Raw genomic sequence first — 23138 nt, forward strand, 5'->3', positions numbered from 1 at the left:
TGTATTTCATCTCACTTATTTCCCCTGAGTAGTTGTTTTATTTCCAGACAGCACCGAGTCATGACTCAGAGGGCAGCTGACAATTTAAGGATGTGTCTTTTCTGAGGGATTTTCCTCACCTCCACAATGTCATGCATAACCATGCAGTGTGTGATCAGGAAATCAAAGCTCAGTCTCTAATAAGTTGCAGAGGGTCATGGTTTTCGTCTTTAATGTGGCTCACATTCTGGCAAAAGCTACATCCAAGGCTAGTGAGTGCATCCTAAAAGTCTCTGGATCTAATTGTGGCTCGATCTGTTGCTGCGCAAGAAAAGCACGTTTGTCAAATATGGAGACAGGCTTGGGCAAACTTCCAGAAGCCTGAGCGACACAGAAGGAGGTGGAGTGCGTCAATCTGACCGCTTAAATGCACGGCTCCACCGTCTGCCTCCCTGTTCCTTTTCAGAGATCCGAGTCATCCTGCCATAGACACTTTGTGGTCGAGTCAACGAAGCAGAGAGCTGGAGAGAGAGGAGGATGGAGGGAGAGAAATATACAAACATAAGCGGGGATGTTGGGGGGGAGGAGAGGGAAAAGTGAGGACTGAATGGGCCTACATGGGTGGCTTCCAGTGTTGATGTTTTTTCTTTCTGTTTGAGTGACAGGGCCGTCGTCATTGAGGAATCATGACATAATCCAGAGGATGCAGACTGAAATTCAAACTTTGAAGCTGTCTGAGGAAGCTTGAACCACAGTTGTTTCAACACTGATACAAATGCTTCCAATACTGCCAAACTGCAGCCTCATGTTTCCAAAGTATGCTGGGTAACGCACTAATCTGGAACCATAACTTATTAGACGCAAAAACTGACTTGCTGCATGTTCTTCAAAACATTAGTTTATATAGCAATATGATTAAATATGGCTCACACATGAAAGTACTGTGTAGGAACGGCATAAAGAGCTTCATTCAGGTGACTTATGATGTGACGTTAGCATACAATAACATAGTGCTATACAGAAAAGTTAGCCAAAGTTGACAAAAAGCTAGAAAACCACCAAAGTCCTCTTGCCAAATATAAAAGGCTGTCTTTATTTTAAACTCAAGGAAAAAAGGAGTCTAACAGAAAATCCAGGTGTTGCTAGCAGAGATAGTAATGTTAGCCAAAGCTAGCAAAAGAACAGCAAGGAGTGTTTTCTGATCAAACATTTTAAGGCTTTATTTATAATGTAAAATTTGATTTTACTAACAAACAACTAACAAACTAAGTAGCTCAAAAAAAATTGTAACATCTGTTTAAGTAAGAAACATGTCATGATCATGGTGTATATTTTATTCAGAGGTGTCAAGTATTGAAGTACAAATACTTTGTTACCTTACTTAAGCAGAAATTTTGAGTATCTATACTTTACTGGAGTAATTATTTTTCAGCCGACCTTTTACTTCTACTCCTTACATTTTAAAAATAACCTTGTTACTCCTATTGACCAATAGTAAGACCCTATTGGTCGACACCAGCTGTTCCGGGTCTTGAATGTGTGTGGGTGCTTGATGCTTGGATGTACATTCACATTCCAATAAAGGCTATTGATAACATGCCTGTAAAGTTTGACTTTTTACACCATTACAATACTTATAGGCAACGAGTCATCATATCTTCCCCTCCATGAAACACATTGATACTCAGTAGTACACATATGTGGTTCTTTAATGTATCTGCATTGTACGAAAATAAGTTCATTTTCAATGGGCATAAATGCGGCTGAATAAAGTACATTCTATTCTATTCTATTCTATTCTATTATGGCCTTCAGAAAAATGTTGGGTTTTTTTGGAGGTGGGGTCGTGCACTATAGGCCCCTGTGGCGCAGCTTAAGCTTTTGTCCTTAATGGCATTTATTTCCCTTACATTACTTTTACTTTTATACTTTAAGTAGTTTTGAAACCAGGACTTTTACACTTTTACTTGAGTAAAAATCTTGAGTTGATACTTCAACTTCTGCAGAAGTATTTTTAAACCCTAGTATCTATACCTCTACCTGAGTAATGAATGTGAATACTTTTGACACCTCTGATTTTATTTAATGTATTTAAATTTAGGGTGCATAGCTGACAGCGATCATAACAGTAGCAGAAAAGCAAAATGCTAGCAATCAGTCCTTTCGACTAAAACACTTTAAGGTCTTATTTTAAAGCTCCTGTGAGGGACTTTCTTTTCCGTCAAATTTGGCGCCCCCTGTGGACAATCTGGTGCGTCTTATTTCCTTGCTGATCTTTTCCTATATGTATGTGTGTGTTGGGTTTTCCGACAAAGTAATCGAATCCTGCTGTCTTTAACAGTTTAACAAAATCAAGCAGTTCGTTGTTTAGAATGAAGGTGCATTGCTAGCAAAAATTGTGCCGTTAGCCTAAGAATTGTCAGCTATCAGTTATTTTAGTCATATATTTTTAGGCCGTTAGTTTTTGTTAGCATTGAAGTAATTAAAAGGTTAAAACAATGCAATAAACAGTTTTATGTCAAAAACTTAAGTATATCTTTGTCAATCTTTGGCGTATACAATACAAAATAAATGCAAGAAATGCTGTAGCTAACGTTAGCTTAACTTGTTTCTAGCTGGTTAGCTTTTTTTTTTAATGTAAGTATTTCTCCAGTGTGCTGGGATAAGATATTGAACAATGGTACAAAATCATGATGGTAGTAAGGCCAACAAATGTTAAATATTAACAAAATAAAATAACATATTTTTATATTACTTAAGTGCTGAAGGGATACTCTGCATCAGGCTGATACTGAAAACTTAAGTCTAGATATTAAAAGTGGTATCAGGAAGGTAAAAATCAGAACACCTGAGGTTTAACTCATCTACACAAACACAAATGCTCAACATAAGAACCATTAGACAAACTTTTTGGCTATCCAGCTAACTTGTGTTCAAAAATATCTGCCTTCCTTAACTAAGTGTAGTGCTCTCTGTTTGCTGTAGAGGTTGCAGGCAGTCTGTGTTTAGAAGCGGGCCCCGCTCAGAGGTAATGTTTGGCTCCTGCCTTGTGTCAGCTGCAGCAGTTGGTGTAGATTACCTGCGGGTGTCACCATGATGAACTGGCTGCTGGAGCTCGATGAAGTGTTTATGACCGAGAGGCGTTGTTGCATGTAACTAATCAAGCCTGAAGCTGGTAGTTGCAAGCAGAGCTCCCTTTGCAGACCCCTCTGAACAGTAATGTGATGATGCTAAATGATGTGAGGGATGCAAATGGTCAGCAACATCACACAGCTGCAGGACTTGAGATTTGGGACTTTCCAATTAGCTGATTTGCTGTGTCCAATCTTTGCTGTATTTATTGTTGTAACCTAAGTAGGAGATGTCTAGGTAACCTCTGTGCTTTGTTTCAAGTGGACAGAATAATAAATCCTGCTGTAACAAATGGTTTGTTTCAAGCAGCCTGTTATTTTATCATCACATTCTGCACAAGCGTGATGGATAAGCTACGGGCCCCCGGTTGTTTGCACGGGCAGATAGCATGCCAAAGCAAACACGTGCACAGCTAAAACAGAAAAAAGTGAAAAATGCAGCAACATAATTCTGCAGCAGAACCCCGGATCTGCTGAGTTCACACTGAGGTGAGAGACAGGCAAGATGTAGAACAAATAAAAACACCCCAGAAAAGTCTTGGGCTGAATAAATTATGTGCAAGGACGCGTAAGATTGCACTTCATGGAGTGGTGAAAGCTCAGAGTTTCTCCCCAGCCTGTGTGGAAGAGAGGTGGACCCGAGCCAGAGGTTTTAATTCCTCTGTTAAACTGAGCTATACAGGAACTGTAAAGCTCATCATGTGTACTCATCACTGCACTACACTGAACTTTCACCAACACTTTGTCTGTGCAGAGGAGGATCAAAAGTGCTAAAAGATGACGAAAGCGCCGGTCCCTTTTTTTGTTGGCAAGTTCTGACGAGAGAATGCAAAGAAAGAAGAAAGAGAGAAAGAAAGAAAGAAGAAAGAGAGAAAGAAAGAAGTAATGGGTCCAAAAAAGAAAGAGCAAAACGATGCCATTACAAAAGGGAAAAAGCAGAATCCATCCCAAAGCCACTCGTGTGTAGCAGGTCCTTGCAGTTGTGAGCAGCCTCTAATTAGGCCAGTATTCAGGGGTGGCATTAGTTCCCAAACTTTTTAATGGGGTGGAAAGCGGAGCTCCTTTTAGAGAGAGGGGATAAGTGTAGCGACGGTTCCATACTCTGAATAGCAGATGGAGAGATTCTGCACCTCCCTGGGAGGTATTCACTCTTTTAACTCTGTTTCTTATTCATTCCTTGCACTCGCCCCTTCAATTGCTCTCTTTTTTATATCTCTCCTCAGTTTTTCTGCAAATTTCACATTAACAGATGTTCAAAGATTCAGACGCATGATTGATGTTTCTAACCTATACAAACTGATCCAAGGGGTTGAAACTGTTTTGTGTGCTTTTGTACTAAGGTGCTGTATTAACACTGAGATGGAATAATGTGCAATGTCCCTTTAATACCAAAATAAATAAATAAATGAATAAAGATATACAACTATGGCTGAAAACTACATTTTGCTTTTTTTCAGTTATTTAGGAACACAAGTATAAGTTAAAATAAAGGCCCGGATCAGTTGACATGAAATATTAAAAGACAACTTTTAATATTACTTTATTCAAAATGTAAATACAGATACATAATTTATGTCTTCTTATTTTATTTCATGGATATCATATTTGATTTCATTCCTTCTTCTCACTAAAGTTATTTGAGTCGTAAACTTTTGAATTTTTTAAACTGTATGACTTAACTTTATATTTTATAAGGTTAAAACTTAGTTTGAACTTTTTAAAATTGGTTTGCATGACTCATCGTAGAAATTAAACTTTTAGGATAACATCCTTATTTTTAAATTTTTCTGTTAAGAAGAAGAAGAACAACGACAATAACAAAGCCTATCTTGGCTCTTCATGAAGGACTTCGTGCCAGACTTCCCTCGACTGGTGTTGTGAATAATTTAATATTTTATGAGGGCATTAACAAAATTCAACATTTTTACTATTACTTTATTTCATTATCTTTGAAGAGGAAAAAACATCATTGAGATTTACTGACTGAGAAGGTCATTTTGCAGTAAACTATTTGTTAACAATTATTGAAGGTGTAATTGTTGACATTTTTACATCATGATTTATTTAAAAATTAAACAAGAATCCTCCTGAATATTCCCAAAAAATATTACATGTCCTAAACTTCAATGCGAAAGGTTCTTACAGTAAATTAAAATACTCATTTCGTGTTGATTAATATAAAAATAGAAAGACATAAGAGAAACAGAATATTATGACTTACAGCAATAAGTGTCTATAGGTGCAAAATTTGTTGTTTCTTTCATTTTTAACATTTTCTCATTAGTTGTATTCCTTCATCCCACAGCTGAAAACATCTTAAGCTAGGAAAACATTTATAAATCCGCTTGTTCATGTGTATTTAAAAAAAATCCAAGCCCATTCGTTACAACCACCACATTCATTCTGAGTAGCTGATGCCAGATTCCTGTCTTTAAAACGCACTTCTGCTGATGTGGAGTGATGACAAAAGCCGATGAGGTCAGTATAAGACTCATTCTTTGAGCAGGGCCATAGGTGACCCGAATGACCCAAATGTTTACTGGCCCTGTAAGTTTACAGCTAAAGTAGCCATCGTCTTTATGACTTCCTTTGAAATATAGATTATTCTCACAGCCTTGAATGCCCCAACACATTTACCCAAAGCCCAGTGTCTTTTATGGGCTGAGTGTTGTGCTTTATCCCCTCTCCTCATGACCTCTGACCCCATAGGATAAACTGCTAACTGAGCTTCAGTCATGCTCAAGGATGCTGATGCCCACATGATCTATGACATGCCGTGAAAAGACCCCCCCCTTTTTTAAAAACTAGGCTACTTTTTATACTGCTCATGACTACACGCTTAATGAAGCAGACCCTGAGTTACTCGATCAGACATTTTCACATGAGGGTTAGAAAACACTCATTTTTATTGTTTGAGTGAACTCAACAAAATCAGTTCATCAAAACATTTATTGCATTAATTCAAACTCTACTTGTCTTTTATACTGTTTGTTTTGACTTTTAGGCAGTGTTTTTATTAGTATATATTTAATTTGACACTTTCAGAGTGCTTGAACGTTTTATTTATAGTTTGTAATTAGAATAATAAGCATAATGATAATTATAAGAAGAAAATTGGCTGATGTTTCCTGTAGTTTAACAACAACGTAAAACATAATTGGGTTAGACATTATCATTATAAGTAAAGACCAACTTTAGACCTTCTTTGGTAGTCATGTAATGTTAAAGATGGGGGTCATATTGTCTTGAAAACATTGCAGCAAAAGATTTAAGAAAATATTTATGGTGCTTTTTTCTGGTTAATACATTTTTGACCTCCAAACGTAAATATATTTCATTAGATAGATAGATAGATAGATAGATAGATAGATAGATAGATAGATAGATAGATAGATAGATAGATAGATAGATAGATAGATAGATAGATAGATAGATAGATAATTTTAAATTAGACTGATCCTTTTATTGATTCACAACAGTTTATACTTATTTAACAAATTATTATTATTTCTTTTAATTTACCCGTCTCTTTAATGCTAATATTAATTTGGGATTTACATTATCTTGTATTTCTTTGCTCTTATTTATTTTTGTAAGTTACTATATTTTTTTTAATTTATGTTGGGTTATTTTAAATGTACAATCTGCCCCATTCAAATTGCCCCCTAATAGAGATTAATAACATTATTCGACTTGAATGTGAATTGAATATTTTCTCAACAGTAGCGCACGCGAAGAGGAAATGTTTATTTTATTTGAGCGCTTTTTTAAAAATTTTTTTAAATTTTTTACTTTTACCAGGTTACGTTATTAATTTAGCAACAAAAATAACTCAAAGCACTAACATGGTGAGGTAAAAATAATTATTACAGACTAAACATAGGCTTTGTAATGTAACTCGACCCCCAAGAGGCTTAAATGAGAGAGTTTTGATATTTCAAACAATTAAATTCGTAGAGAAGCGTTTTTTTCCAATATGGCGTTTGTTATGAAGACATCGCCTTCAAATTAACTGCGTCAATTATTCAAAGCTCAGGGTGCGTCCGCACACATATTAGCATCAACAAAGGCCACAGCTACTAGCTAATGATATCCAACAAATACCTTATAAATAGAACATTAGACACAGACAGCAGTACAATAGGCTTAAATGGGGTGCTGAGGCTGACTATACACACTTGAACACATTATTCTTAATGAATTGTTATTAATAATAGACAAAATGCGCATGTGCACATAATAACGTATGGTGTTTGTGGATGGGAAAACGTGCTGATAAATACAACAAGCAGCCTTACACACACTGTTACTGTAGGCTCTTAGAATACATCAAATTCCCAAATATTAAATATTTATTAATGCCTTGAAAATAATAGAAATAACATAGTCCCACAAACACAACAGGGAGAGTCTCAGTGTGATAGTATAGCCTCTAATCAATAGAAGAAGTCTCAGGGAGCTACCTCAGGGATTATTAGGTGTCTTATCACATTGATTATCCTTTTTACCTCCCCATTTAACCTTCTCGATTTGTAAACAAGTCTATACAACTGACCTCCTTCTACTCTCTTCAGTGTGTGTGTCTGTGTGCCTGTCTGTCTCTCATTGCGTGTTACATCATCACGCAATAGCTGTCCTCCCGTGGCCTAGTGAACTGGCTCTAAGCGCTGCACCAATTTAGCTATCTACTACACACACATACACATACACACTCTCTCTCTCTCTTACACACACATACACACACGTTGCCTTGAATCAGGGGAGGCAGGCACACGCAGTCGACGGGCGAACACATCCAGTCACGGAAGCAGCGGGGGTTGTACAGTAAAGGTCCACACAGAGAGCCCGCGTGAAAGATTAAACAGGAGTGGTATGACATGTAGCAGAATAACAGTAACACAGGTGCTGCACATCACAGCTTCTGGACTTTAGTTTGTTTTGGAAACGTGTATTCATTGGGATTAAAAATAGCCCATTAAGTAATCTACTCAATGGTCTATGTTTACCATATCGCCTTACAGGGATCTGCACATTTCTATGCGCATTTACGCATGGCCTGCAACTAGCACGCAATGTTGCCCCTCTATGTAACCATTATATTAAATCACAGGAGAAAAAGGTGAGTAGACTAGAAAGGAAAGAGTGGATATTGGTGCACTGAGGGGAAAAAATGCATCAAATAAAAGCAGATAATGAAATAGTGTGTTTCTAACATCTGTCCACAGCAGCAGTGGTTTAATCATGGACCTGAAGCAGGCAAAAAATATACAGTCTCCTGCCTCACCCTGCTGACACCTTCCATGTCCGAGCACCGTATAATTACGAGGATGAGTGTGAGAGAGGTCAGATGGACACGCAGGCCTCGTGTGCGCATGTTCCAAAGTGTACAGAGAGCGTGCAACAACAACATAACATGCGCTTCCTGATTTTAGAGGTGCTTATTAGAGGCTCTCTAAAATGGAAACACTATTCAACCCCAATTCGAAGCCATGCAGCTGCAATTTTATGACCTATTCGGGTTGTTATTATACTGCATTACCTGATTATTAGCGCGTAAAATGGTAAGCACTTCAAAATAGAAGTTTCAGGCACCATCATTTGGATAACTGTCCTCCTAAAAGCGTCCCTATAAGTTGTTGAGGCCCATAAAGTTCAAGGTAATTTTAAAAAATATATCTCCAAACAAATTCCCTTTTTTTGCAAAACGAAATTTATTCTTGTTGAAAAAACAAACTGTGTAAAAATATCACACTTCAATTACACAATAGTTGCCCAAAAAAATGTACAATGTTTCAATTACTGAAATAAAAACACACACTGCATATTATTATTATTTTTATAAATGTATGACTTTGCTCTCTGTGTCTTTAATACAAAGTTCAAATCAAAACCGTTAAAAATGGTTTTGATTTGCCAAACTAATAATAATAATAAAAAAAAAACATGGATGTGTTTGACACAAATACATTATTAGCCTATTTTTAAACACGTGATCATTTATAACCTGTCCATTAAAGTCGTTATCCTGAGACGCCCTAAACAGTGACTGAATTTACTTCATGGGGAAAACAGGGACAAGTTGGTGGTGGTTTTTAAAAAGTCTGATTCACACCAAAAAAAATGAACATAAATATACTTTTTAAACAGCATGAATATATAGGCACAAATAGTGTTTGTTTATGTCCATCATTCAGCTGCGTGCTAGCAAATAAACGTACAAAAATAATCCTACCTTCAAAGAGGGGCGTTTTTTGTTTTGTTGCTGTTAAAAGTTTTCTTGTTAAGACATTTTACACCCGCAAGAAGCGTTCTGGGAAAGTTTTCAACCGGGTGTAACAAAAAACCGCTCCTGGTTAGGCCCCCAAAGAGCACGGTAAGACCTGGGGCATCGACCCGAGGAGTCCTGGGCTATAGAGGCGCTCAGAGCCCATGCAGAGGTGCTGGTCTCATATTGAGAAGGGAGAAGCTGCACTGGTGTTTTTTGACATTTAACACCCACTGGAGCCGCTTCCAACTCTGTTAGGAAAGTTTTCAACTGGGTGCAAAACCGCTCCAGGGTGCTGGTTGGCAGCTGGAGCCCCCAGAGAGGAGGGTAAGACTGGGACAACAACAGGAGAAGAAGTCCTTGACGGGCTCAGAGACCCACCGATGATACTCTCTATGGAGAAAGGGGAACGCTGCACAGGGGAGCTGGATTTCTGCACCGGGGCTGCAGCCTGCACGCTCGCTGAGCCCAAACCAGGTGTCAGCTGGGGGTAAAATCTAGTCCGGGCTAAGTCCGTGGTAGTGGGCATCAAAGATGGAGCGGGTATAATGGTCCCTGTGTGTGAGTGTGAATGTCTGGAGTGCTGCTGCTGCTGCTGGAAAGCAAAAAGTGCAGAGTGTGTGTGGTAGGACTGGAGCTGGATGCCGTATCCTCCACAGCCGTACGGTGCGTAACCGTACGCGGCAGCAGCGGCCGGGATAAAGCTGTTGTGCTCCCGCAGCAAGTCCTGCGCCTGCTGCCTCTTGAAGCGTTTCCTGCGCCTCAGAAAACTCCCATTGTCAAACATATCTGCGGACTCCGGGTCCAAGGTCCAGTAGTTGCCTTTCCCAGGGTTCCCCGGCTCCCTCGGTATCTTCACGAAGCAGTCATTGAGGGACAAGTTGTGTCGGATGGAGTTCTGCCACGCTGGGAACTTCTCCCTGTAGTAAGGGAAGCGGTTGCTGATGAAGTCGCAGATCTCGCTGAGGGTGAGCCTCTTCTTGGGGCTCTGCAGGATGGCCATGGTGATTAAGGCGATGTAGGAGTAAGGGGGCTTCACCAGGGTGTTCTTGCCCGCCGGCTTGTAGGTATCCCTCGAGGAGGTGGAGCCGTCCAGGCACGGAGGAGGAGGTGAGCCGGCGAGGAGGATGCCATCGTGCATCTGTGCCACCTCGTCCACGTAGGAGCGCGTGTGGTTGTCCCCATCCTCCCCTTCGCCGACCACGTCTATGTCGGTCTCTTCGGACAGGATGGAGGCATCCGACATCTCGGAGCTCAGAGTCATGGCTCACACTCTCTCACACACACCGCGGCTTGGTGCCCCTCCGACGCCAGATCAGGAAGACGATGAGATGCACAAGCTGCCCTGCCCTCCCTCTTCAACAACTCATATGAGGAGGGGGGAGAGGAGAGGAAAGGAAGGAGCACGTGTCGCCTTCGGAGAGAGATGTCCCTCTTGTTTTTGCGCTATTTCCATATGTTTCCCAGGTTTTGATTTTTTTTTTTAATATTGCAAACTAACGAATATAGTCCCCCGTTGTTGTCAGAGTGAGCGCCGGGGAACCTGCAAAAGGTCCAAACCTGAATCACAGAGGGGGCGGACCTTCTCCGGGTATTTATACCACAGTCCTGATCACGTGGTTTGGAAACGTCACCAAGGCAAATGAAAAGAGAGAGAAATTATAACAAAAAAAAAAAGGTCTTTGAAAATTAACTGTGAGTGGGTTTAAAAAAAAAAAGTTTGGTGTGGCCTACATCCTTTTTAGTGGTCAGTCCTGGTGGCCTGCTGTCCGCAATAATCTGCAGCTTTTATTCCGGCGCAGTTTTTGGCGCAAAAATAGATTCTTGAAGATAAAAAAAAAGTCTTTAAAAAGTCTAAATGGTGGTTTGGTCATGGCTATACACTACAGCGGATACTTTGACAACCGTTTTATTTATTCAGGCTTATTATGAGGGGGATACAAGAACAGAGCATGTGTGCATTTTTATAGTTAAAGCTGCTGTGAGGAACTTTTGATTTATATCAATTTTGGCACCCCATTGTGGACAAAGTGATACCTCTTATCTCTTGTTCTGTACATGCAAAAGTAGTGTTTTCAACAAAAACCTCACCCTGCAGATTTATCACTCAATGTGAGTATTTTCCATGAAATGGGTGTTTTTAAAGCCAAATGTCAATCATGTGGTCTGACGCCTACCCTCTCTGAGTGGTTTAAGGCATTAAAAATAACAACAGAGAAGGTATCAGTGTTATTGTTTATGGTTTTGTTTGCTTTTGAAGGTCATAAAGAGGCATCAATGTTGGTTTCAGTCTGTTTCTCAGCTGGTGAAAAACTCCTCATAGTGCCTTTAACATATATATTTTACAAACCCATTTATGTAAACAAGGTTGCATAATACAGAAAGTTTTAAAAAAAAATACCTGGAGGTAAAAATGAAGTTCTTGCAAAAAATAACATCCAAAAAAAGACCTGTGATATTTCATGTGAATACCGTGTAACATAGTCCCCGGGACTGGTGCACCAAACCCAGGCAGCTCAGTTTGCGTGATCCGGTAGTTATCTAGATTATCCGCGAGCCATTTGTAATGGAAAAGAGTCAGCTGTTAACTCGAATCAGTCACGGGTCACGCAGAGCATGCAAGCCCCAGATATAAGGCCCTCTGCCGTGCGTCTGGAGCATGGAGCTGTGAGTGCTGTGTGCGAAGACATCTCTGTTCTTTTAATTTCGTTTTATGGAGCCACGGAGGAGGAAATTTATCAACCCAAAAAGGTTTTTAATTGGACAAAGTAGAGAGGAATAAACAGAGATGTGAGAGGTTAAGTGTGGAAGAAAATGTTAAGTTAGTTGGGAGAAAGAATTAACAGTGTTTAAAAGATCCAGAACAAAGTAAGACTATATTTACAATTTTAGTTGATATGCATATAAAATCGGAAGATCTGCTCAGCCGTCTTTGTTGACATCAGTCATAATTAAAAAAAGAAACTAATCAAGATGTATTAAAGTGGTGAAATAAAGTGTGAATATTAATAATTTTTTTAAAGTGTCCTGAGCGTTTATCTCGCTGCTTTGCATCCACAGTGTGACTCAGTGATATTTCAAGCTGGTATTGATTTTGCATCTGGTTTTGATTTCTGTCCAAGAAAACAGCAGACATGCTCCCTACTATTTTTAAAATAATTCAAATAAAGTGAGCACATTTAGAAAATATATAAATTGCATTTAAATGAGTGTTATCAAATCATGAAAGAAACTTTAAAAAAAACTTTTGCATTTTACTTCTCTCTTTATCTCTTACAAATAAGAAGCTACTTTTCTAAATGTAGTAAAAAATATTCAACTAAACATTTTTTCAATACAATAATAATTTAAAAAAGCAACTTTAAACGGTGACTTCTCTTCTCAAGACTTATTTCACACTCAGGCCCCCTGAGTAACTTCTCATAGGTTTCCATTTGAGTGGCGCCATCTAGCGGTGAAAGTGTCTCCTATAGTTTAACACGTTTAAACCATAAATGATGAAAACTCCTGCAGATGTGTCTCGACCACACAGTTAGAATGACTTCATTTTTGTTCACAATTTGAGATTAAGTTTAGTGTAAATCATACAACTTATCAAACTTTTCGACATCCTGAAACAAAACTAGAACATATTTAAAACCTCACTTTATAGCCTACTGAAACATGTTATTGGCCTTCATGCAGCACTGTTGCAAAATTAACGAGAAGTAGTGAAGACAAGAAAACACTTATTTTCTGTCATTCCTGCAGCAGATACTGAGGACTCTTAGATACTTTATCACTTTGAAGACAGCAGCCTCATTATTTATTGTTTAACATTTCTGCGACACCACAGTTTATAAAGAAGATAATATTACAAACACACCTTACAAACACTTTGAAGACTTTATATTGATTTTTAAGTTATGTAAAAAATAAAAACAGGTGGCAAACATCCACAGATATAAAGTGGACGTTTTACGCACGCTCATCCATTGTTTGGACATTTTTTAAAGCATTTGAAGATCTATTTATTTAGACTTACTCTGTTTGATCCTCCTGTGTCTGCTTTCATGTTATTGTTTGTTTTGGATTTTTGTTGCAATCTTGCTGATTTACCTTTTTGATCTTTTACTTTGAAGCGCTTTGAGGTCTGATCTTGAAAGGTGCTATAAATAAACTTTACTTACTTATTTATAAAATACACTTACCATGTCAATCTTAATACTTGCTCCGAAAAATAATATTATGATGACGACAATGATGACTCATCAATGTGATATCACTTTTAAAATCATTGTAATCAATGAGGCTATAACCAGTTGGAACAGAAAGCGCGAGGACGTCGTAATTCAAATAAATAGCCTAGTTTAACAAGTTTAACAAATAAAAGTTTATCGTCAATTAAATTATGTTTGTCAGTTTCATTTTTTAACATTTATAGTTACATGAAATCCTAAATTGTATCTTTGTCTTACACACCTTAAAACTTTATTGTAAAAATGACAGGTCTATTAAAGTTTATTTAAAAAGGTCAACATGAAGCAATTCTGCTCCGAGCGCCTTTTGACTTTTCAGATTTAGTGTTTGAGTTACTTCAATAATTGATGACCTATTATACATTATAACATGTTGTAAATTAAAATCAAGTGTTTATGAATGGGCAATGGAAGGTGGAAGTGAGTGCACGGACTGACACTATCATAGAGAGTAAGAAAATCTGCATTCAATGAATGAACCAGGCTTTTTTTAATCACCAGTGTTCTTCCACATGTGTGCTAAACCTCCTCTGAAGTGTGTCTAAATTCCCCCCCTCTGCGACGCAGGGTGTTTCCGTGCCACCGGGAGCACACAGAGCACACAGAGCACTTATAGCATGTTTCAAACGCGAGCATGCATGGAAAGAAAAAAAGAAAAGAAAAAGACACCAAAAACAGAGAGAGAGAGAGAGAGAGAGAGAGAGAGAGAGAGAGAGAGAGAGAGAGAGAGAGAGAGAGAGAGAGGGTCTGCGGGGGTCTGATTAATGCAGAGGATCATCCATCACAGGGAGGAAAAGGCGAGACAGGGGACCAATCACAGAGACAGCGCGTGCGTAAAGAACATCACGTCCATCCTTATTTTCTATTATTTTAATTGCATGAATATAATTTGACTTTCTTTTAATTGAAATGACTTAACAAACATAAAGGGTGTTGCAAATTGTCTTCTAACTCTTGCAGGATACAAAAAACTTTACTTTTTTGTATCCTCATATTTTAATGGGACAAAAAACTCACCTGATAACCTTTTTATTAGAGTGTCATAACCAAACTTATTCTAAGTACCATAATTGAGGCCTCCTGAGCCTGTTGTGTGTCACATTTATTTAACCAAATATTGAATAATACAAAAATATTGGGCTAAATGTGTGTAACCAACTGTAAATGTGACAGAAAAGAAGATCAAATTGTAGAAAAGAGAGAAAAAAAACATTCACTGTATGGAAGAATACTGTAGCTGGATTAATCAATTCAGCCTTTCCTCCATATGTGGACCTTATTGGACAGTTATGTGGAGCCACAGAGAGCCTCCAAAAGTTCCTTAAGCTGCACTGAAAGTACCAAGACATATGATTAGAGTGAGGCTGCACCACAGAACACACACACACACTTACAGTACAACTGTATAAAAAAAACATACTTCCACATATTTTTGGATTGTGTTTGTTTTTGATTGAGTCTGAAAATTTTCTCAGTTACCATGCCTCATGCATCTGCCACGTGTTTTCTGATACATTTATTGAATTTAGGTCAATTAAATAATTATGATGAAAACATCTGTAAGAAATGTGTTCATCTAGGGGACTGAAATGTGTCATAAAAATGGACCAAAAGAGAACAAAGGAGCAGGAAAAGAGCTGTGAAAAGTGTCCCTCATTCATTTTATGTGAGTTTTCAACCTTTTGCACAAATTGCAAAAACAATTACTAAGATTGATTCATAAATTCAACATTTTCTTTGTATGGCTTGACTTATCGGACGGTTTTTGGAGCCATAGAAAGCCACTATAACTTACTCAAACCGCACTTGAAGTTACACTATTTACGAATTAGTGCACAAACAAAAAAAAGCACAAAACCCAAACTTCTGCATACACTTTTTGTTACATGTTTTGCTTGTTATCTGGCCTAAAAAACTCCATATACCTCATTAAAATTGTATCAAAGAGTCATATCAAGATTACATTTTCCTTCATGCCTCATGCAAGTTTCACTGTGAAGAAGAAAAGAAAGGTGGATTCATCACTGAGCCTTTTCTTTGCCTCGAGCAGCATCTTACTGTGTTGCAAGCACCAGGTGCTGTGCAACAGACACACACACAACTTAAAAAAGGTACCCAACTATACCTGTGCATATTTCTTAGACAGCGTGTGTTGTAATTGATTTAAAACTTGCCTGTTGAGGTTTTCTCAGAGCGTCTCATCAAATCTATTAAAACAATCTGTCATGCCGCTGCCGCAGGTTCCCTGACTCACTTATCAAACCAAAATCTAATCTAACAGATTAATAAGAAATGTGTCCATCTAAAGACTTTAATGTTTAGAGGGAAGAAATTGGGCGATGGAAGAATCCAAGCTGTGAAAGTGCAACTTTTCTTATTTGTGTTTCAATAATTTTCAACTTCTTTTCCATCCGTGAAGAAAAATAGGGTGCATGGATAAATTAATCCAGCATATTTTCTGTACCGATAGACAGATATCCAGAGCTATATGAGCTTCCAAAGCTCCTCTATTTGCACAAGTCACAAGGCAGGCACTGAAATGCACTAATACGTTTTATTTAATATATCAATTTATGTTATAAAACCTATTTATGAATTCATACAGGTGCTTTTATGAGAGATATGCTGTTTGTATTAGTTTATATTCTTTAGTTGTAAACCTGCAAATAATCTGCATACTGTATGTTATTTCGTTTGCATGTTTCACTGTCCATCATGTTGTAAACAACAGCAAATTTAGGTGCTGCAAATATCTGCATCTAAATATGATCTTATTACCATCACTGTTATTATGATCATGCAAGATCTATGTTATTAATCCAGTATGTGGAGTTTGTAGGGGTGCAGTTTTAAAGAACGTCTCAGGATGCACATCCATAACACATGCATGTTATTGAATAAACCAGTTAGCTGTGTTTGAGTTGTTTTGCATGTTTAATGAGTTTAAAATGCTACTTATGTTGTAATATAATGTTCAGCATAACACAGAGAAACAATCTCCAGACACTCTTAGTGGTTTCTGAACCAACAGCCCCCTCATTAGACCAGAACGCAGCACAGTCACAGCACAACTTTTATATACAAAGCCAGAGTCCTACCTTTTTCCAACTCTGCGTCTCCTGCTTCCTCAGTGCAGCTACCTGACAACCTCACACACCTGAAACACACACAGACAAAGCTGGATGAAATGAAATGTTCTCTCACACACACACTTACACCAACCACACACACACACACAGACCGAATGACTGCACATAATCTCTGCATTAATCTGGAAGTGCAGTGGAACTTTTGAAAAGCTGATGTGATGGATTAAAGATGATCAGAGTTGGACTTTCAAAGGGAGTGTATAAAATGATATCATATGCTTCTATTTGATCCAACAGGTACAGCACACACTCAGTCTGAGTACTTTTCCATCTGAATCTATCCACATCAAGAGCTGAGCTTACGATTAATGATGAGAAATGAAGGATCAGTGATGCGTTTATGTTCTCAATTTGAAAATACAGACAGAGGGAGAGTTTTGTGTTAAAGGTCACCGTCATGATCACACACAACTCAGGTCAGGTGATGAAATTGGGCAGAGAATATGTATATTAACGCACAATTCAACTCTAATAGAGCATACTGGTGGCCTTCTGTTGGATCGGGCCACATGGGCCAGCCTTCACTCCCATGCACACACATCAGTGAGTATGGTCGCCTATGACCCTGCCGCTGGATCACTAGTTTTCCTTGCTTTAACCACTTTTGGTTTAGGTGCTACTGACTATTAGCTTCATTCCCAGTGCTTCTGTACATAGCTAACTATATACTTTTTTGCTATTTTCTTTTCTTTTCTTTTCTTTTATATCTTATTTTATTCCTTCTTCTTTTAATATCCAACTTTCTTTCATACTGTTTATAAGAGCTCTGTAATGCCTGAATTGCAGTTTTGGAGATGCTCTTACAAAGTGGTTAAGCCATCACAGTTTAGCTCTTGTCAAAGTCACTCACATCCATACATTTGTTCATTTTTCCTGCTTCAAACAAATCAAGGAGAAAATGTTCACCTGCTGCCCAACATATCCCACCCTCTGACGGGTGCCTGTGTCACTTCACCTGTCAGTGGTCATAATCTAATGGCTGAACAGAGTATTTCTATCTGAAGGAAGTTGTATCTGCTATTCTAGTAAGTGGAACATTCCTGAACTTTAAGTTCAAATTTAATAACACCTTTTATCCTTGAGGTCAATTTGACCCCAGCAGGTTTATGTGTCAGGTACTTCATGTTTCTTTGTTGACTACCTAAATAGCCCTTTGAATAAAATATATTTCAATCATAAACACAATTTAAAGCATTCAGAAGGACTTTATTTGTAAAACAGAACATCAAACTGCTGCAAGTTTGTCATGCTCTCGTCGGCCCTGCCTTGTTTCTATATTATCAAAACGTCTGACACAGGACACATCATTGACTGTCTTTAGAGACATGGTGGCTGGAAATATTATATCTCATAAAGGTTGGCGGATCGATCCCAGCTTCTGAAGTCACATGCGGAAGTGTCCTTGGTTATAGTGACCTCAGTATTATCCAAAACAAGCAAAACAAATGTGTGTAAAATGTTGATATTTCTTATGTTATATACAGCTAAAACAGCCCGGGGTCAAACTGACCCCCAAGGAACACTGATGCGTAATGTTTTTTTTTTATATATATAGGGAATTGGAACATATCAACATTTTGGTGTTATGTTATCCCAGTTGTCCCCATTAAATTAGGAAAAGTCATGAAATATGAAGCCAAAAGAATTATGTTAGTCATTAATGTAGAGATGTTAAACATTGAATGGGGCCCAATTGACCCCAAGGAGGGGTAAACATTTTTTATAAATTACAGTAAAAAAAATTGTCTTCATTGATTTCTAAAACACTCAAAAAGCATTTTCAGCTTCTTAACCCTCCTGTTATGTTCGTTTCTTAGAGACAACAATAATGTTCCTGGGTCAACTTGACCCTGGGCATATTTAATGATCCAAAAGTGTCAGAACCCCAAAAAATCCCCATAAACATTTTTTAAATCTCATAACTCCATTACTAACCATTGAAATCAATATTTAGTGCAATAGTGTCCTTTAACTCTCACAGATCATGGTTCAATGAGGATAACTTACTCGTTTTTTAATGAAATTCATGTTAACTTTTTAATGTACATTGAAAGCCCTAAATATGAATCCAATAGTTTTACATGACACAGATTTTTGTTTATTGTATTTTAAATTTTGATTTTTTTTTTATGTAGTGATGTTGATGAATTAACACGAGACACCTCTTCTGTCACATGCTGCCTAGATTTTTATGCTGTATTAAGCTGGTATATGGCTGGTATATATTACCAAATATGGAAGGAACCTCTGAATACCACTAGCCTTTCATCCACTCTGACAATACTAATGCAAAATAATACTTTTAACAATTCTTTAAAAAAGATGGAGGGTTAAACATGCATACAAATCAAGTGTTATATTGCTGTTCTGGAGAAATAGTGAAGGTGTTGCCTGCAAATCCAAACTCAGGGCAAGATAAACCCAGACTACAGTTTTGTCCTTACGTCACTTCCTGCCTCCTCTCTCTTCCTTCCATCTTGCTCGCGCATGTGTCTGCTGTTAGTGTACAGGTCAGTGAGGAGCTTTAAATACCTTCTTCCCTGCACTGTTTCCCCTCGATACGTCAACCAGAGGTAAACGAAAGCCTTTTCTCTCCAGGTGACTGAACTCTGCTTTTAAAGCTACTAACAGTCTCGCGTGGCTGAGAGTGACAGGCCGCTATCTCCTGGTTAGCCGAGAAGCTAGCAACAGCTAGCCAAGCAGTTATTGCTCAAAAGCTAAAACCACACCTTGTTTCTGTGACTGTACTCACCTCTTTTCTGTGATTGTACTTTAATTAACCAGGAAGCTACAGCCGAAACCTGCCTGACACCACCAGCTGTGATTTGACTTACTCTCCAGCCTGTCACTGACTTAATGTTGTGTGGCTGTCTTTGCTAGCTGTACATATAAAAACCTATTAATCATTAAGCTTTCTGTAGTTAATAATCACTCTGTGGCTTGTTTTGGCTGTGGATGTGAAAACTAATGATTAACTTTGTTTGTTAAATGTTTGATTATTATCTTAAAACTGTCAACCACACCCACATTTAAACCCAACTCCCTGCTAGTGTGTGAATATGTGTGTATAACTTTTTCCACATAACCAAATAGGCTGTTTGCATTATTGTCCACAACATTAGCATGTCATGTTGAAGCTGTCATTTGGGTTTAATACACTTTGGTGAAGTAGTTGAGTTACACACGTCCATACTGTGTTTGAATGAATGAAATGTCTTTCTTGGTTACCTAACTTACCTGTAAAGAGTTATCGATTAATCAGGATGCTTTTTATTAGTGTTGAAATACCTGAAAAACAGGGATAGGTGTTTTAATTACCTCTGAATGATCTCCACATTCACAGAAGTAGTCAAACTCGCCCACCGAGTCCGCCATATCAGACCGCCATCTTTGTACGGGAGCCCAGAGTGGACAAACCAAACTCACTGGTTCTAGTGGGGGGCTTATGAGCTTTCGCGATTTTTTGCAGCCAATGTGAAAAAACAGTCAAAGTCTGATTTTGAATCATGAAACTGTTTTTTAGTTATCTCGAAGGTTTGTAAGACAGTGGAATAATAATAATAATTATTATAATACTTTATTTATATATTCTTTTCAATACAGGTAATAAAGTGCTTTACAGTGGGCATTAAAAAAAGAAGAAGTGCAAGATAAGTCAACTTTATTTATTTATTTATTTATAAAGCACTTTAAAACGACCACAGCCAGAACAGAGTGCTGTACATAAATAGACAAACAACGCAGGCATAAAAACAAATTAAAACACAGGATAATAAAACAATAAAAACAATAAAACAATAAATAAAAACAAACCATAAAAACACTAAAACAGGAGCAGAGTCTCATGCAGGGTTGAAAGCCAAGGAATAAAAATGGGTTTTAAGATGAGTTTTATAAATAGACAGTGAGGAGGCTTGTCCAATGTGGAGGGGAAGCTCATTCCATAATTTTGGAGCAGCAACAGAAAAAAGCTCTATCCCCTCTGAGCTTCCGTTTTGCCCTCGGTACCTCCAGGAGCAGCAGATCAGCTGACCTGAGGCACCGAGCAGGAGCGTAGGGGTGAAGGAGCTCAGAGAGGTAAGGCGGGGGCCAGACCATTTAAAGATTTTAAAAAAATTAAAAGAATCTTAAAATGGACTCTGAAGTGCACAGGTAGCCAGTGGAGGGAGGCCAGGATCGGAGTAATGTGCTCCCTCTTACGAACTCCAATTAAGAGGCGAGCAGCTGCATTTTGCACCAACTGGAGACGTGCAAGGGAGGACTGACTGACTCCAATATAGAGCGCATTACAGTAACCCAGCAGAGAAGTAATACAAGCATGGATTACTGTCTCAAAGTGCTGCTGTGCAAGAAAAGGCTTCACCTTTGCCAGCTGCCTAAGATAAGACAAGAGATAAGATATACTTTATTGGTCCCCCATTGGGGAAAATTATTTTGTTACAGCAGCTTACAACACGGGACAGGGGAATACAACAATGTACTAACATAGTTAAAAATATAATAATAATAATAATAATAATAATAATAATAATGATAAAGGTAAAATAGAATAGAATAAAATAAAATATAATAAAATATGGCAACTATTACAGATGTATACATTATGTACACTTCTATCTGATAAATAGAAAGTAAGTTTAGTTATTGCACGGATACAATTGCACCAGGTTATTTAAAAAACCATACACAGTATGAAGAACAGTGTGATTCAGATGGATACAATAGTTATTTGTGAATATGCCAAGTCACATAGTAACTTCCATGTAGTGGAATGAAAGATGAAAACAGATGATTAACGGGACATTGTAGTGCTGGTGTTAAACAGTCTGATTGCAGATGGGATGAAGGACCTGCGGTAGCGCTCCGCCCTGCGAGTGCAAAGCAAAATGAAGCGATAAAAAATAGAATGAAATAAAAGCTTAAAAACATACAAACTTATAAAACAGAGCCTTACAACAGAGCTAAAGTTAAATAAAATCACACAAAAGCTTTCCTGTAAAAATGTGTCTTAAGTAATGACATAAAACATGGGACATCTCCTCTGGCAGGCTGTTCCAGAGTGAAGGAGCCCTGACTGAGAAAGCCTTGTCCCCTTTAGTTTTCAGTCAGGTCCAGAGGATCCCAGACTGCGACCAGGTTTGTAGGGGAATAAAAGCTCAGAGATAAATAGGAGCAAGTCCATGCTGTGCTTTAAAAGTCAATAAAATGATCTTAAAATCAATCCTAAAATCAGCAGACAGCCAGTGTAGATGAGCTCAAACGAGGGTGATGTGGGCACATGTTTTAGTTCCTGTTAAAAGACGAGCTGCTGCATACACAGTGTATGCATGCACAATTGAATTGTACACAATAGTTAAACTTTGTTATGATAAAGTCGCTGAGTGAAGGCCGTAGCTCCCTGACATGTTGTCTTGATGTCAGCAGTCATGTTCTCTTGTCATTTACTTTAAACCATGTTGTTTGTCTTCTCAGCTGGATTAGTCATTCATGAGTCAAAGAAAAATGATCCCTTTGTTGTTTGAATGAAACAGAACACCATGCCACACCTTGAACACTCAACCACCTGTCAGTAACCCACAACACTGTACACTGTGGAGCTACAGTGAAATATTATTTTAGCTAACGTTAACTTCTGGTACTAAGAAAGTTTTGGGGCTGTCAGTGTGACACTCAGTTGGACTGTTAACACCAATACAATTGTGTTTGATGTACTTTCCTTTCTTTTCCAGATGAGAGAAGCAGCCATGAATCAAGAAAAACTTGCTAAACTGCAGGAACAAGTCCGCATCGGCGGAAAGGTAATGGATGAAATTAATGCTTCATGAAATGCTCATTTTACAAATGAACTCAGTGTTGTCTGCTTTCTTCAAATTCTTGCAGAAGTCCTTACTTATCAGGGATTAGGGCGTGCTTGTTGAAACTTGTACAAGTGAGGCAACATGATGTATCACTGCCTTAAAAAAGGCACTGTGCCTAGTTTTACAGACTTAAAGCTGGGGTTGGTAATCAGATTTAGATCCACTTTTTGTTCTACTGGTTAAAATGATCTTTATGTCCTGATGGTAATCAATACATAATGTGTTCTTAAAAAAGAGCGAAGAAAAGCCGCTATCTACAGCCAGAGTAAACCTGGGAAAACACCAACCAATCAGCCTTTTTTGGGTGCCAAAATATTAAACCATTCAAATCCCGTCCTGCCGTTCTGCCCGCCTCCTGCGCGTACATTTCACCGGCGTGCACTCTGAGTCCCCGTATCCTGCCGCTGCTTCCCCCTGACTCTATTACTGCCCCTTCTCGCTCGACCCTCGGCCTGTCCCTCTGAACCAGATGAGGTGCTTTACTCAGGACTGTAGTCCGGATTCAGAGTCTAAAAAGC

The 23138-nt window shown here is 38.3% G+C and overlaps 2 protein-coding genes and 1 long non-coding RNA gene across 5 annotated transcripts in view; 1 reads left to right on the top strand and 2 right to left on the bottom strand.

The window, feature by feature from the left end:
• LOC117831156 lies at positions 1-20163 on the bottom strand. Its single transcript, XR_004634932.1, has 3 exons — positions 20081-20163; positions 16712-16770; positions 1-500 (listed from the first exon to the last, which is right to left on the bottom strand). It is a non-coding gene; the product is annotated as an uncharacterized LOC117831156 (long non-coding RNA).
• Positions 8887-10979, bottom strand: foxd1 (forkhead box D1). The gene has a single exon (XM_034709678.1). It carries the CDS (start codon positions 10637-10639, stop codon positions 9599-9601), a length of 1041 nt encoding a protein of 346 aa, XP_034565569.1. The 5' UTR covers positions 10640-10979; the 3' UTR covers positions 8887-9598.
• Positions 19183-23138, top strand: part of btf3 (basic transcription factor 3) — a 12121-nt gene continuing 8165 nt past the window's right edge. The window contains exons 1-2 of one of the 3 annotated variants that reach the window (XM_034709681.1): positions 19183-19272; positions 22492-22560. In XM_034709681.1, coding sequence (XP_034565572.1) covers positions 22492-22560 — 69 coding nt within the window. In that variant the 5' untranslated portion in view covers positions 19183-19272. Of the gene's footprint in view, positions 19361-22491; positions 22561-23138 lie in introns of all 3 variants that reach the window. The other 2 variants (XM_034709680.1, XM_034709683.1) reach the window with 2 other exon arrangements.

Source organism: Notolabrus celidotus, chromosome 19, assembly GCF_009762535.1.
Source record: "Notolabrus celidotus isolate fNotCel1 chromosome 19, fNotCel1.pri, whole genome shotgun sequence".
Classification (NCBI taxonomy): Eukaryota; Metazoa; Chordata; class Actinopteri; order Labriformes; family Labridae; genus Notolabrus; species Notolabrus celidotus.

Coding starts and splice junctions, on each gene's coding strand:
- foxd1 (XM_034709678.1), bottom strand. CDS start 10,639: ATGACTCTGAGCTCCGAGATGTCGGATGCCTCCATCCTGTCCGAAGAG.